Here is a 16,419-nt window from a genome sequence, read left to right on the forward strand (position 1 = left end):
AATGTAATGAGAAAGGAATCTAAGCATAACACTAAAGAAAGACATCAAACCACAATTGAAGAGAGCAAGAGAAGAAGAAAGTAACAGAGAGGAACTACTAAACAGCCAAAAAACAATTAACAAAATGGCAATACGTACATACCTATCAATAATTACTTTAAATGTAAATGAAATAAATTGTCCAATCAAAAGACAGAATGGCTGAATGGCTGAAAAAACAAGACCCATCTATGTACGCCTACCAGAGACTCACTTCATTTGTAAGGACACACACAGACTAAAGGTGAAGGGATGGAAAAAGATATTCCATATAAATGGAAATCAAAGGAACGCTGGGGTAGCTATTTTATATCAGACAAAATAGTTTTTAAAATAAAGACTGTATCAAAAGATAAAGTTCTAGAAGTGGAACTATTATGTGATCCAGGTATCCCACTTCTGGGTATTTATCCAAAATAATTGAAATCAGGATTTTGAAGATATTTGCACTTCCATATTCATTGCCTCATTACTCACAATAGCCGAGAGGTGGAAATGACCTGAATGTTCATTGATACCTGAATAAATAAAATGTGGTATATACATATAATGGAATATTTTTTAACCATAAAAAAGAAATAAATTCTGTCATGCCATAATATTGATGAACCTTGAGGACATTATGCTAAGTGAAATAAGTCAGTAACACAAGGACAACTACTGTATGATTCCACTTATTTGATGTTCTCTAAAGCATCTTAGTAGAAGCAGAGAGTAGAATGGTGGTTGCCAGGGACGTGGGGGAGGAGGAAATGGAGAGCTGCTGTTCAGTGGGCTTTGAGTTCCAGTCGTGCAAGATATAGAAGTTCTGGAAATCTGCTACATAACATTGTGCTTATAGTTAGCAATACTGCGCTGTACAACTAAATTTTTCAGAACAGATCTCATGTTATGTGGGGCTTTTTTGGCTGTAATTTAAAAAAAAGAGAAAATTGAATTCAGTAATACATAAACTATGTTAACATGTATAAGAAGTATGGTTTATTCTGAGGTAGCAATGTTGATTTAACATTTGAAAACCTCAGTCACTGCATTGACCAAATTAACCTAATCAAGGAGAAAAGCCCTGATTATCTCATTAGAAAACCAAAAAGTTTGATAAAATTAAACACATATTCATGGAACAAAATTTCAGTAAGCCAGAAATGGAAGGGAACTTTCTCAATCTGAAAAGAATATCTATAAACATTTAAATAGAATATTTAATAGATTTAATAGAGTACTTAACAGTAAATATTGAATGCTTTGCTTCTTAAAGTATGAAATGAGACAAGAATATTATCACTTCATTATACTGGTGGTCCTAATCTGTACAGTAGTGCAAAATGAACTTTATTATTCACGTATCTATATAATATTAATATTTCATGAATATTGAAAATATAGATTAAAACAGCTATTATATGCAAATGACATGGTGTGTGTATATAGAAAATTCCAAAAGAATTCACTAAGAACATTAGAATTAATAAGTGAATTTGGCAGTTTTCCTGAATAAAAAGGTAGATATAAAAACTGTTTCTGTATACTAGGAACAATATTTAAAATAGTATGAAGTATTAAATACCTAAAAACAAGTACAATAAAAGATGTACTAGACCTTTCCTCTGAACATACAAATGCATTTTAGAAAAAAAATTTAAAGACCATAATAAATGGAACAATATAAAGTGTTTATGGACCAGAAGACTCAACATTGTTAAGATGTCAATTTCCCCTAAACTAATCTGTAAATTCAAAGCAATATTGACCAAAATCCCAACAGTTTTTTCTGAAATTTTCATGCTGTTACAAAGAACATAAAATAGCAAGAGCCAACATGATCTTGAAAGAGAAGAAAATAGTTTGAAGGACTTCTATTGCCACACAGCAGTATTTAACACAAAACTACAATTATCAAGGTAGTTCAGTATTGGTGTAAGGATAGAAAATAAATTTGAAAAATTTTGATAAATTTATACATTCGTGTAATCTAGACTCTGATCTCCTGATCAAAATATAAAATATTTTTATCTTCCCAGAAAGTTTTGCCTTGTTGCTTTCCAATAAATCCTCACCCCTTCCTCAGAGTAAATCACTGTTATGATTTTTATGACCATAGATTATTTTTTCTGTCCTTGAACATTATAAAAATGAAACAGTGAGTACTCTTTTGTGTCTGACTTCTTTCACTCAAAACAGTATGAGAGTTTCATTCATGCTGTTGAGTTTCTGTTTTGCTTTTTGTTGCTGAGAACTATGAATATAGCATAATTTGTTTTTTCCATTATCCTTTAGATGGGTATTTGGGCTCTTTCCAGTTTTGGCCGATACGAATAAAACTGCTATGTAAATTTATGTATAAGTCATTTCATGGGCATATGTTTTAATTTTTCTTGGACTTGCCTAGGAATTTCTAGGGCATGGGTAAAGCATGTGTTTAAGTTTATAAGAAATTGCCAAATGGTGTAGTTTTTTTTTTTTTTTTTCCCGCAAGGTGGTTATACCATTTTGCCTTCCCATCCACAAATTTTGAGAGTTTTATTAATCCCACGTCCTTGCCAATGTTTGGTTTTCTCAGTCTTTTAAATAATTTTTTTGAGTATGCAATTCTTTATCTGATGACTGATAATGATTAGTACATTTTTATGTGCTTTTTTGGCCTGGAAATGGCTGATATATATATATATATATATATATATATATATATATATATATATATATATATATATAATCTTCTTCTGTGAAAAATATTTTCAAGTTAATTGCCTTTTTATTTTTCATTTGGTTGGTGTTTTTCTTATTGATTTTTAGAAGTGCTTTATATATTCTACATATGAGTCCTTTGATAGCTATGTTACAAATATTTCTTCCAACCTTTGTATTGCCTGTATATTTTAAAACATTTTAAAGTAAACATATGTCAAGGATTATTATTCAACATATGAATGAAGTAACCAGTAAGAATTTTTAACTGGTTCATATGAGAATTTGAGTTATAAAGATTCATAATCTCTACTAAAGAAAATTGACTTACATTGTTATGAATAGGGATTATTTTGTTGCTAGTAATCCTTTGCATGGCTATCAGTTTTCTACAACTTAATCACTACAATGTAGAGTTATAAAATTTCCCAGTCAATAGAAAGTTAATGAAAGGTGCATGCTCCTATAGAATCAGATAATTAGAGGGTTCTCTAGGCAATGCCTAGCACTCCACTGAAAGGATACCAAGTACACTCTTTTAACTATTTCCAAGTTGTGGGGTATTTTTTTCCCCAAAATATTCCTTCCTCTAATCACCTGTGACTATGAATAATCTCTAAAGCTTATTCTTGATCACAAAAATGTCTAGTTCATTAGATCTTGTTTGATTCCTTACTAAGATGCATCAATAGTGTTAATCAATTATATATGTCTTCTTGCATTTTCTCGGCAAATCTTGAGCCATACAGTATAGACGAGCAACTAAGTCTAAAGAATTTACTTTAGCCTAAAATATTTATAAGGATTTTTGGATTGGAATTTTTACATCCTTTTTGATTACTTCACTTAATATGATAATCTCTAGGTCCATTCATGTTGCTGCAAATGGCATTATTTCATTCTTTTTCATGGCTGAGTAATATTCCATTGTATATATATTCCACATCTTTTTTATCCATTTATCTGTCAATGGACGTTTAGGTTGCTTCCATGTCTTGGCTATTCTAAATAGTGCTGCTGTGAACATTAGGGTGCATATATCTTTTCAAATTAGAGTTTTCTCTGGATATATGCCCAGGAGTGGGATTGTCGGATCATATGGTAAGTCTATTTTTAGTTTTTTTAAGGAACCTCCATACTGTTCTCCATAGTAGCTGCACCAATTTACCTTCCCACATATAGTGTAGGAGGGTTTCCTTTTTTCCCACACTCTTTCCAGCATTTATTATTTGTAGACTTTTGATGATGGCCATTCTGACTGGTGTGAGGTGATATCTTGTAATTTTGAGTAGCATTTCTCTAATAATTAGCAATATTGAGCATCTTTTCATGTGCTTTTTGGCCATCTGTTTGTTTCCTTTGGAGAAATGTCTATTTAGGTCTTCTGCCCATTTTTTGATTGGGTTGTTTGTTTGTTTTGATATTAAGCTGTATGAGCTCTTCGGCACATGTAAAAAATTTTTTATTTTATGTATTTAATATTTTTGATGCTAACTTCTGTTTCTCAGAGAAAACTAAATGGTAGATAATTGAGAACTTTCTGTAACATAGAAGAAGTTTTAACAGTACCAAAGTGCATGAATAAAGGAAGAAACCTTATATTCCTTTACACCTTCTTATGCTCAGTGATCAATCTTCCAGTAATCAGTCCTTCATAGAAATCATCTCCCATAGAAATCAATGGGTAATTACCTATTTATTAACTCAAGATGATATTAGTATAAGTTATTATGGTACCTAAAGATCTTGAAAATTAAGGTCTAGCTGGCACACTAGAAAACCTAGTTACTATTGGTATAAAAATGATCAAACTTATGATTCGATTTAATTGAACAAAATTTTATATAAACATTATTTTAAAGATTAAGCATTAATCTGAGTCATCTGAGAAACAGAAGACAAGATGGCATTGGTCATTCATGAGCTTCATTGGGAGATTTCCCTCTGTGAGGGAAAATGAGAAGGGAGCTGGAGGAGGCTGGGCGAGCATCTGATTGCTGTCTGACACCTGTGAAGGAGAAAAGGAAAGAAGGAAGGAAGAAAGAAAGCCTTAGATTGCAGTGCCGTTTTATGAATGTTTTGGCAAGGCCAATGTAGAGTCTCTGTGCCAGAATAGTCTGTCAGAGGAGTCCCAAATCACTGGGGTGTGCTTGCCATAACATCCCTTTGCACTAAGTCATTGGTTGGGAGCAGCTCAGTGGAAGCATGCCCTTGGCCAGGATACAGTGATGTATTCAAAGCATAGCAGCTGGGAGTGTCAGTCATTTGTAGTCACTACAGTTGGAAATTTGAGTGGTACTTTTTTTTATGACTGTCATAGTCTATCCCTTACATCACACAGATCTGCTTCTCCATATAAGTTCAGGGATCAGTTTCTCCATGATTCCTACGGGCTTATCTTTCTTTTTTCTTTTTTTTTTTTTTTTGGCGGTATGCGGGCCTCTCACTGTTGTGGCCTCTCCCGTTGCGGAGCACAGGCTCCAGACGCGCAGGCTCAGCGGCCATGGCTCACGGGCCCAGCCACTCCGCGGCACGTGGGATCCTCCCGGACCGGGGCACGAACCCGTGTCCCCTGCATTGGCAGGCGGACTCTCAAACACTGTGCCACCAGGGAAGCCCCGGGCTTATCTTTCTGAGAGGAAACTTAGCAGATTAGTGAGATAAGCTACAGCTTTAATAATTGCAGTTGATATTGGGGCTAAAACCATTCTCATCTTTTACCATTTCCACTCTCCATTCCAAATTCCCCTCACCCTCTGCTAATGCCGTGTTGGCTCTTAGTAGCTTACCTGGTGGTGTGACCCAAATCTTCCTTTCAGAGGGCTCTGAAACTCTGGGAATTATTTCCAGGCCAGAGTTGCTGCTTATGTTCATTTCTTGCTACAGTGGACAAAAGAGTACCAGTTGCCATCCAAGTGGATCACCTGGGTTCTACATGTATTCTTCCCTTTCCGTATTGTGCAAAACCATCTCTACTCCTCCTGTCGATCGTGGTTAATTACCCTGGACAATATGGTAGTAACTCCTTGACTGCTGGTCCCTGGACACAACAATTCCAAAGTGCCTAGCAGCAGCTCTAACTTATAGTTCCTTGGAACCTTTGCTCTGTCCACTGGCAAGATTATGTCCCTGTGCTCTCAGTTGTTAGCTTCATATATTTTGAAGTTGTGTTATTAGGTGTATATATCATTAGAATTTTTTTTTCTCGATAAATTGACCTTTATCACTACAAAATGAGCTTTTTTTTTCTGGCAACACTTCTTGTTTTAAAGTCTACTTTGTATATTCATGGCTACTTCTGTTTTCTTATGATTATTTTATCTTTTCTCTACCTTTTAATCTATTTGTATCTTTAAATTTAAAGTATGTCTCTTGCAAACATCATTCAATTGGTTCTTTTTAATCCAGTGTGACAATGTGTGACTAATACTTGGAATATTTTGTCTATTTACATTTAACATAGATATCAGTATGATTTTGGTGTAAGTCTATCATCATATTATTTATTTTCTGTTTAAACCATCCGTTCTTTGTTACTTAGACTGAATTTCCTGCTTGAATTTTTTAAGAATTTTATTCCAGATATTGTGCATAAAAAGTAGAGATTGAAGTGTCATATTGTTCGTTATGTAGTTTAGAGAGCTGAATTCCTTTCTTGTGTTGAGCTGAGGCTAGGTCACAGCTTTTATTAGATTGAGTTCATTCCCTTTAAATCCCATAAATATGTGAGCTGGGAGTCAGTTGGCTGCAGCTTCAAATATGTTGGTTAGTCTTTGGATTCTATACCTGGATGACTCAGCAGTCCAGTCACCGTGAGAATGCATGGATTATGTTTCTATTCCTTTCTCCACCGAAGCTCTCTTTGCAGAATTTTAAGGATAGAGTTGGTGGAGAGAATTGTCAGGCTCAGCAATTTGCTCTTGTACTTGGGACTTTTCTATACTCCAGTTCAGTCTACACTATCATTCAGGGCTTGTCTGACCTCTCCCGTTCCCACGTAATTGTTTCATCTTTAGCATCTCTCTCCTTAGTCAGCTGTACCTAGACCGTATACCCACCTCCAGGTATAGAGGCTGTCAGCTTATCAAGACTCCTTTGTCACATTGAAAATATGACTTTTATTTTGTTAGGTTTTTTTCTGGTTGTTACCACTAGGATCAAGGTCTTTTTCATCCCATACATTTTATCCAGAAGCAGAAGTCTTTTGCTCTTTCTTGAAAGGTCAGCTGTGTATTATATTCTATCTGATGTTTGAGCTGGAGATTTTTTAGGCCATCTTATTTCTCCATCTTGTTGAAATACGAACAGAAACCATAAGTTTAGCTTTACATTATGACTATTAGAGGGATGATGTATTAGTGGTTTAAAACACTGATGTGCGTTAGAATTTTTTGAAGCCTATAAAAATATAGATACCTTGGTCTTAAAATAGATGATTCAGATTCACTCACTTCATGGGGAAAACCCAAAGGAATATATGTTTTCCAAAGGCTCCTCAAACTTATTTTGATGCAAATAGAAGTTTGAAAAGAAAATGATAAATTAAATGAATGGTGCCCTGAAAGTCCGTGATATTTATCTATATTTTATCCCTAGTGCCCAGCACAGAGCTAGTGAGTGCTCGGTTTATGTTTGTTGAATGGGTGAATGCATTCATTATGGCATCTTGGTTTTCTACCTAAATCAGTTGTGAGATGATTTAGACATTTTAGACATTATTTCAGTAAGTAAAACTATAGCCATATGAGCAAAGACTGAATCAATTTACTGCTTTTGAGAAGGTTACCAATGTCCTCCTTGTTGCTTAATATATTGGACACTTTTCCTTATATATTTTATTTGAGCTCACTTTAGAGTTTGACACTATTTTCTTCCTGAAATAAAAATATTTCCTTGCCTTTATTTTTTTTAATTAATTTTTTAACATCTTTGTTGGAGTATAATTGCTTTACAGTGGTGTGTTAGTTTCTGCTTTATAACAAAGTGAATCAGTTATACATATACATATGTTCCCATATCTCTTCCCTCTTGCGTCTCCCTCCCTCCCACCCTCCCTATCCCACCCCTCCAGGTGGTCACAAAGCACTGAGCTGATCTCCCTGTGTCCTTGTCTTTATATTTTCTGGTTTCTCCCTACCTGTTGGTCTCTTCATTAGAATTTATAATTCTGGTTTCCTCCTACTAAATCTAGGGCTTCTAACATGCTTTTTTTTTTTTTTTTAAGGGCTTCTAACATGCTTTTTGAAACTTACCATAGTTGCCTCAGTTATCCCAAGATGGGTACAACAAAATTCTTATAGACAAGGAATTCGCTATCAATGCATGAGTCTGTGTGTGTGTGTGTGTGTGTGTGTGTGTGTGTGTGTGTGCGCGCGCGCGCGCGCACATACACACGCATGTATTCCCTATCAAGAATAAATATTTATTAAGTTTTCTTTACTGTGCTAGATACTGGGAATACAAAGAACCTTAAGATACCACCTCTGTGCTTAAGGAGCTTGTAAATCAAATAAGTAATGATATTATTGTAATTCTGAAAGAGTTCTGAGAACACTGCCCCAAGATATGAAACACAGGTTGGTTCCTCCTCGAAGACTTTAAATGTCCTTCTCTTCACCTTCTCTTTTTATTTTCTTGGAAATTTCTTTTAAGGACTTCACTGTCTTCAAGTATATGTACATGAGAATTTGTGATAGGAGGAGATGGGGGAGAGCAGTGAGGAGGAAAGGTAAGAGGGAAGGAAGGATGGTCTCTAGGCATGTGGCTTTCTGCTTCTTTATTATAAACAAGCATGAGCAGAATAAAGATACACTATAGTATTTTAACTTTCTAAAGTGTCCTTAAAACTTCCTCCAATTTTATTTTCACAACATTACATTTTACTGATGGGGAAACTGGATCAGGGGATGTCCATATGCCTACTAGACACCTCCATCCTTCAGCCCTCAAAGCACATTTCATCTACAGTATCAATTTGACCCTAAACACGGTCCTCTGAGTTTGTTGCTCATAAAACAGGGAGCAGCAGTAGAATGAACCATGTTTGAAAGGGAAAATAACCCAACCCAGCTGAATTTAAATCTCTGCTCATCCATTTGCTAGCTGTGTGACTTCCAGTTAACCTCCATGAGCCTATTTATCTATTAAATATGAATAAAAATTCCTACCAATGGAATTTTGTGGCTGACCTCATGCTTTCTAAATGTTGGTTAATTTTCCCTTTTGTCTGAATTTACTTTTGTTCCTGGAGATCAGTTCTTCCAAAGACAGGTTTTTTTGTTTGGTTTTGTTTTTTTCTTTTCACGGCAAAAGACAGTAATCTGTCTGTAATCTGCATTTCAGAAGGTAAACACGAACTGCATCTGGCTGTTACTAGTCTGGTAGAGCCCATATCCCTTTCTCTCACATGAAACAAAGTCTCAGGGAACACTTTATCCTATGCAAGATTTACTTTTTAATAGCACAGCAACACCCTAGATGGAATAATCTCTTGAAAATAGAAAAAAAAAAAAAAAAAGAAAAGAAAAGAAAAAGGGGACCTGGAAGTTGTTATGTGCCATGTGTGTAGCTGCACAATTTCTAATCTAGTAAGAATTCAAATGTAACAATTAATGTCACATCTCACTTCATTCAGATTAGTCTAAAGCTTATCTGCCTCAGGCAGTAATAACTAGGACTCAGTAAAAGATGGTAGAGCAGATGGATGTACTACAGTTCCCAATTAAACTCTTCTTTGTTAAACTTTGTATTCTTTCATGATTTATTGAACTGACTTCAGCTCTCCATCACCTACACAACTGCTGTGTGTGTTTAGCACAACCGGACGACTTTGGTTACTTTCTTAGGTAAGGAAGGGCTTTGTTTAAATAGAGAATCTCATTTTACCTTAATGAGATAGTTGTAGAAAAGATGGCATTTCCTTTTGTAGCTGGAATAAAACGAGAAGGAGAAAAAAGGCAGCTGATGTTTACTGAGCATTGGGAATGCCCTATAGGCATTTTGAATAAATATACTATGGGGCAATGCTTTGTATGTATTGTTGCATTTAATCCTCATAACCATACTGTGAGGAAGAGGTTGTTTCTTGTTCGCTCACCATTTTGTTGATGAGAAAACGGAAACTGGCATGAGTCTGAATCAGCAAGCTTATAAAATCATATCATCAAGGGAAAGAAAGGTAAGAGAGATTTTACAAATGAGAATGTTGAGAATGTTAAGAATAAAAACATCTAGTTTTATTAAAAGAGGAACATAGAGCATATACATGTATATATGAATCAAAATTAATCTTTTGAAAATTCGAGGAGTCTCTTCTGCATGTGAATAGCATCACTATGTGAAGCATGTAACAAACATGTGTGTAGATGTCACACAGTCAGACACTGTGCTAGGCATTGGCAGTTTAGTGGTGGAAAAGACTGCCTCTAGTTTTGCTTTCATAGAAAAAATGAACACAGATATTCATGTAATTCCAGTTAATGCTTACCCATTGTTCACTAAGAAGATGAGAGCTTTGTCTGCTTGAGTAGTCTGAGGTGATTAACAAGGCAGAAAGGATGCACTACTGTGGGAAGTGCAAAAGAACTCTAAAAAGAAGGTGGGAAAAAGGCAGGTGCTATCTCATCTCATAAGTCCTGGTTCCTGAGAAGGACTATGGAATAGAGTGAGAGATGGGTCAGGTGTTTCAGTATCTTGTTAAGAACAGCAGGGTCTAAAAGTGTTTAGGATTCCTCAGAAAGTGGAATTTCTTTCTGTGCAACTGTATTTGCTCCCAAGAAATTACTGTTCTTCTTGGCACTTTAATAAGGCAGTTTAGCTAGTCAATAGCAAGTAACACTTGCTAACCATGTATTTCTTGTATCTCATGACCAGGAGACACTTAACTGTCTTAAAAACAGTGCATTTGATATGTCATTCTACATACACAGATTCAAAAATTTTGTGTTGCAACATGAATTCTCCAAATACCATAATTTGAGTTAAGCCAAAAATAAGTTAATCATTGATAGCTTAAGTGTAATGTTGATGTCGTATCTTTTGTTTCTAGGATTTAAAAATAGTTGGTTATATTTTCAAGATACAATGAAAGATGTAAATTCAGGAGTAAACATATGATGTGAGATGTGAGATTATGATAAAGTTTGGTGTAGAAATTAATGGACAGTCCAACAAAAGCATCTCAAAAACAAGCAGGAAAAGAGTAATAAAGGAAAAATAAAATCAGGGATTAGTCCGCATATTTGGGCAAAATATGAAGCAATATTCAAAACATTATTAGACTGTCGAGTTTATCTAATTAATAGGAATGTTGGAAAGGCTCAGATATCACAAAAATGATCAAAGGGTCAGAAAAAAGGAGCTATAGAGAAAACTTTAATTAGAAATATAACGAGAACAAACCCCTCATTACCACACCTCATATCACAAATTTGAATATAACACAGTCACATGACTCCCCAAAGAAAACTTCACAATAAAATTATAAAATTTTTAGCGTATAAAGTAATGGTTCTATCCCCTACATTAGCACTGAAATTGGGCTTGGAAAGAGAAAGATAAGAGCAGACTTAATAACTCTTTATAATAGTTCTTTATGTGGTGAACCAACAAATTGTGGAAGCAATGTAAGAAGATGCATGATTTGTGATAATGGCAGTGAACTCTTCTAAAACTTAGGAAACTATTCTAATTCCAGTTCTTTGTAGCACATGGATATATCATAAAACATGTGTGTGATTCCTCATTTATACATGGAGATTATACTTGGTTTATTCATTTAATAAAGCATTAGTGGGTTAAATTAACATGCTTTCAGAAAAGGGATTTGAAAAATTAAAGTTACAGAGTAAAGTTTCTACCTATAAAATAGTCAAATGATAGAGTGGATCAGAGAAGATGGTTGTTGTGATGCCAAGAGTAGGAGGAAATTATTTTAGTTTTGACTCTAGAAAGTTAAGAGGTTCTTACCACAAGAAGTTAAGACCTCGTGCCCCTCAGAGACCTGAAATTTTGCCTTTTAGGTTTTATGGAAGTGCCATGTGTTAATTCAGTGGCTTGAATTCTAATCTAGGTTCTCAGGTGTGGGAATTCTAATAAAGGCCGCAAATGAACTTCTTATTATGCTGCCCGGGCTTACATAATAGTTTCTAGACACACCCTTCCTCTTATCTGCAAAAGTCTCTCTTATTTGCAGAAGTCTATGGAATGAGGACTAGGGTACAAATACAGTCTACTGAAAACGTGAAAATGTGCAGTTCTCTATTATTGCTGTTAAAAGAATCCATAAATTTTCAAACGTTGTACTCTCTCTGAAGTACAGCTTTCCATTTGGAAATAAATACAGGTTTATTTCTTCGGGTATTCAGGAAGCACACAACTTTCATTGAACAATGAAAAATGTTTTAGGAATATGGAAACTTAATATTATACTGTAATGGTATATAATAGAATTTATATTTTTTAAGTGTGTGTGTGTGTGTGTGTGTGTGATATCCACATTCAATTTCCTAGCCAATTTTAGAAGTGTATCTATCTCAGGTAGGGATTAAGAATGCCAGAAGAGGAAATCAAAGAGAGTGAATTAATATTCAGTTTCTGACACTATACAGATAGAAGTTTACAGAAGACAATAGACTTAAAAGCCTGGCTTTGGTAAAACAGAGGATTTTCTACATTCTTTTATTTCTTCATGAAGCATAACATGAGTGAGGCTGATGAAACTGGACTGCAGTTCCATTTTCAGGTGGTCCTTATCAAGCAGGGGCAGAGAGAGAGAGGGAGAGAAAAACTGCTGCTTGTCTTGGTAGTTTGTGGGGAGAGGAAGGCAGAGGAGAGGACAGAGAGGAGAGTGAGTAGATGAGGAATAAGGGCTCTTACTATCTGCCTAAATTGGAAAAAAAAAAAAAAAAAAGAGTTGACTTGATATATTCACATGGATATGCGGGGCCTGAGTCCATTCAGGCTGGTCATGCTTCCCTGGCAAGACTGAATGGAAGCCTTTGAGCCTCTATCCCTCAGATACTTCCAGCTTGGCATGGAGTGGTTATGCATATCCTTGCTGTAAGGCAGCTAGGTAGATGGTCTGTACGGCGTTCTGGGATCCCAGAATTTCTCCAATGAAGTGATGAAGAGATGTTGAAATTGCTGGCAGGTAGCAGAGACCAGGGATCAAGACAGAGTGGCCACCATAGGTAAGGACTTTGAGACTGGGTGAAAAGTCCTTATGGGTCCTAGCAGTGGTGCCAGCATGTCACCCCAAAAGCCTGGTCCAGCCACCTGCCCATCAGCAGTCACCAATCTGGGGAGGAGACTACTCCATATATGCTGTATAAGAGAATATAGAGATCCAGGTGATACCTCATGGATCTGAGGAATGAATCTCTCCACCGTCCTTTCATGTGTCCTTCACCTACTTCTATGAGGACAAGGTCAGACCCCCTCACACACTCATATAAACTTGAGAGGACTAAGGGGGTAAATCTGAAAGACTGGACATTTACCTTAAAAGACTAAATTCTCTGAAAGAGGCAAATTTTAAAAAGCCCTAATAGGAAGTTGAACTTTGGAAAGACTGAATAAGGGTTGTTGAAACAAGAAGAGGCAGAAATACTTTAACTGACCAGTTGAAAAAAAAAAAAAATCTTCCTACCCATGGTTAGAGGTTGTGAAAAAAATAAATGCAGATTTAAAGAATTTAAGAAGCTATTTTCTTTGTGCAGCTCAATCACAGTGAGTAAATATTAAAATATTCACAGAGTTTAGAAAAATAATGGAGTTTGAGGATTAAAATGTTGGTGTTTCTCTTGGGAAAATGATAATTTCAACCGATACAAATATTTTGAATTAAGAAAAATGACTTTACTATTACCTCAGTGGAATTACCTCCAGAGTAGCCAACTTTGATGCAACAGAATCTGACTTGAAATAGGAAGTCCTGGTTTGAAAAATTCATTAGCATTATTACCTGTGTCACTTCAGGTAATAAGTCGATTAATTTCTCTGAGCCTCAGTTTCTTCACCCATGAAATACATAACGCTAACCTCGCAGAGTTGTGATAAATCTCTCATATATGATCATGCATATGACTTGTAGTGCAGACCTGAGCCAAAGCCAAAGCCTGCGTGCTGCCTGTTTGGTGTATGAAGTTATAGTGGGAAATGGCCTTGCCCATTTCTTTACCTGCCCTATCCATGGCTGTTTCACACTACAAAGTTAGAGTTGAGTAGCTGTTACAGAGACTGTACTCTGAGCAGGTGCTGTTGTTTTTATCATGTTAACCCCTTTGCTCTGAGTCCAAGCTCATATAATTGCATTTTGGTAAATATATATATTTTTAAAGCCTTCATTCTGGAGAAAACTATTCTTTCATTCAAAAGTATGTTTCTCATTGTAAGTTAACCAATTGGCAACAGGTTTATAAAGCAGCCTATTCAGAATTTGGTTACATTTTCTCTCTTTGCCAAGGCCTGATCTCCCCAACTGAGCTGATACAATTAAACTTCTGAGTCTAAAAATCTAAGGACCACCTGTTCCTCTGCAGCCACAATGAGCCATTCCCTGCCCAGCATCATCACTGAGATCAGGAGCCTGCTACTTTACCACACTTATCACAGGATAGCCATAAATTTTTGCCTCCTTATGTGAACATGAAATCAAAAGATAAATTACTTTCAAAAAAGACACAGTATATCCGCTTTGATATTTTTCCTTTTTCTTTTCTCCAGTGTTTATCCTCACATGGACCATCTGTCACCTGCTGCAGGGCAAAACCTACTGAGAACAACAGGCGGCTATTCTGTGAAAGGTAACCTTGGGTAGATTTGCCATGATGCTAATAATAATTTCAAATGCTAGTTTATTATTAAATGAAGCCTGATTTCTAAAAAATAAAATTAGTGATACAACATCCAGTGATGGGAACGTAACATGCTTGGGTTAATTATGTCACTCTTTAGGTAAAAAGTTAGTTGTTAACAGCTAAGCACCTGCCATGTGTTAAAACATAAGAGGCTTTAGATTCCTTTCTGGAAATAAAACGTTTTTGAAATTGAGATGCTGTAATTTTGCCAAATGCTGATGAAACCCCAAAAGGTAATTATGTCAGCCTGAGAAGACTATGATGGTGAAAATAAGATTAAAAAAAGAATTGTGGGTTTTCAGCCATAACCAGCAGACAATTTTAATTTTGGAAGTGAACGTCACTGTGCTTGGACATAGTTTAAATTTTTTCCTCCCTACCAACTGTTCCCCTCATTTGCCTGAAAACCTTCCAGTTCCCTCTCACCTTCTTTTCTCTCTTTTCCTTCTTTTCTTCCTCTCTGGACTCTTCCCTGCTTCTCACCCCTCCCATGGCCACAAATGCTCTTAACAAAACTTAGAATAATATAGAAACCTGTGCTCTTTCAACAGTGATGGGAAAGCAAAGGGTTTTCTTAGTGCATCACCTTTGCTTCTTCTTTACGCATTAAAAAAGTATCGAGCATTCCCCACAAGTCCAATTCAAGGAATCTGTTCTACAGATAGACTTTCACCAGGGTGCAAAGTTCTATTATGAAAATGTTCATTGCAGCCTGAGGATGGAAAGAAAAAGAGAAGCTGAGCCCAGCAGAGAGCTGGAACGATAGGAGCAGTGGGAACAGGAGAGCCCAGGAGCTGGGAGCAGCACTAATAATGGAGCAAGGTTCAGGAACAGCGTGGGAGAGAAGAGCCAGCAGTGCGGGCTCCCCGCTTCTTCTTGGTCCCCAGTGGGCTGTGTGCCAGGCAGGTATCCCTGCAGGCTGCATGGCAGTGGTGACAGACGCAGCTGAGCAGTGCCAGCTGCCTTACAGGAGCCTCCCCACTGCGTGGATTCTAAAATGTTTCAACATCCAAGATTAGCCAGTGCCCTAACTGGAAGGATTGAATTGAGGGATGGGAAACTTTGGCATTTCCAAGTGGCATAGCCAGTGGGGAGAAAACTCAATCCTTAAAAACCACAGAATGAAAATGGGTCTTTACATAGAATTTGTTTTTGAATAGTGACCATTTTCTGATCATTTTTTCAGTAAAAAAAAAATGAGCCTTTTTTTCTCAGATCTTGTCAAATTTTATACCAGTGGTAGTTGTTAGTGAACACACTGCTACTGGGAGCCATCTTCTGTTTGTCCATACTCCAGGCTAGCATGACATAAAACATCTGGCAATTTGAAATGTGCATTAAAACATTTAGAGGAATATAATTGACTGTAGTGTAAACAAAACATACTAGTACATGGATAGACCAAGATATTTCTTTCTGAAGCATCATTTAAAGACAACTTAGAGACTAGAGGTTTATCAGGTACAGTAACTATTTTCACTGTTGTCCAGCCCATTTCAGAAAGTCAGATTTGATGGTAAAATTTTACTCATTTTGCCTGTGAGTATTATCTCACAGGTTCCTAGTGAGGTCAAGATTAAAAGTTTGAAATAGTTTTTCATCCACTTAATAACCTCTAAAAGAGGTCTACTATGGGTGACTCATTCTTCAAAGCAGTATACTAAGACCTTGTGAAGAGGATATTATTTCATGTGTTTTGGGTTAAATTGTCCCACCTTCCCTCTGAAATTCATATGTTGAGGCCCTAACCACCAGTACCTCAGAATGCGACTGTATTGAGAGACAGGGCCTTTAATGAGGCTATTGATTTTATTTATTTATTTATTTTTTAAATTGA

At 36.1% G+C, this 16,419-nt stretch overlaps 1 protein-coding gene across 4 annotated transcripts in view; it reads left to right on the forward strand.

The window, feature by feature from the left end:
* LOC137225244 (SCAN domain-containing protein 3-like) overlaps positions 1–16,419 on the forward strand; it is a 486,462-nt gene that overhangs the window by 167,354 nt on the left and 302,689 nt on the right. For all 4 annotated transcript variants that reach the window (XM_067739001.1, XM_067739004.1, XM_067739002.1 and 1 more), the window contains one exon: positions 14,449–14,528. In XM_067739001.1, the coding sequence (XP_067595102.1) occupies positions 14,462–14,528 (67 nt within the window). In that variant the 5' untranslated portion in view covers positions 14,449–14,461. The remainder of the gene's footprint in view (positions 1–14,448; positions 14,529–16,419) is intronic.

The sequence above is a fragment of the Pseudorca crassidens genome, chromosome 5 (genome assembly GCF_039906515.1).
Source record: "Pseudorca crassidens isolate mPseCra1 chromosome 5, mPseCra1.hap1, whole genome shotgun sequence".
NCBI lineage: Eukaryota > Metazoa > Chordata > Mammalia > Artiodactyla > Delphinidae > Pseudorca > Pseudorca crassidens.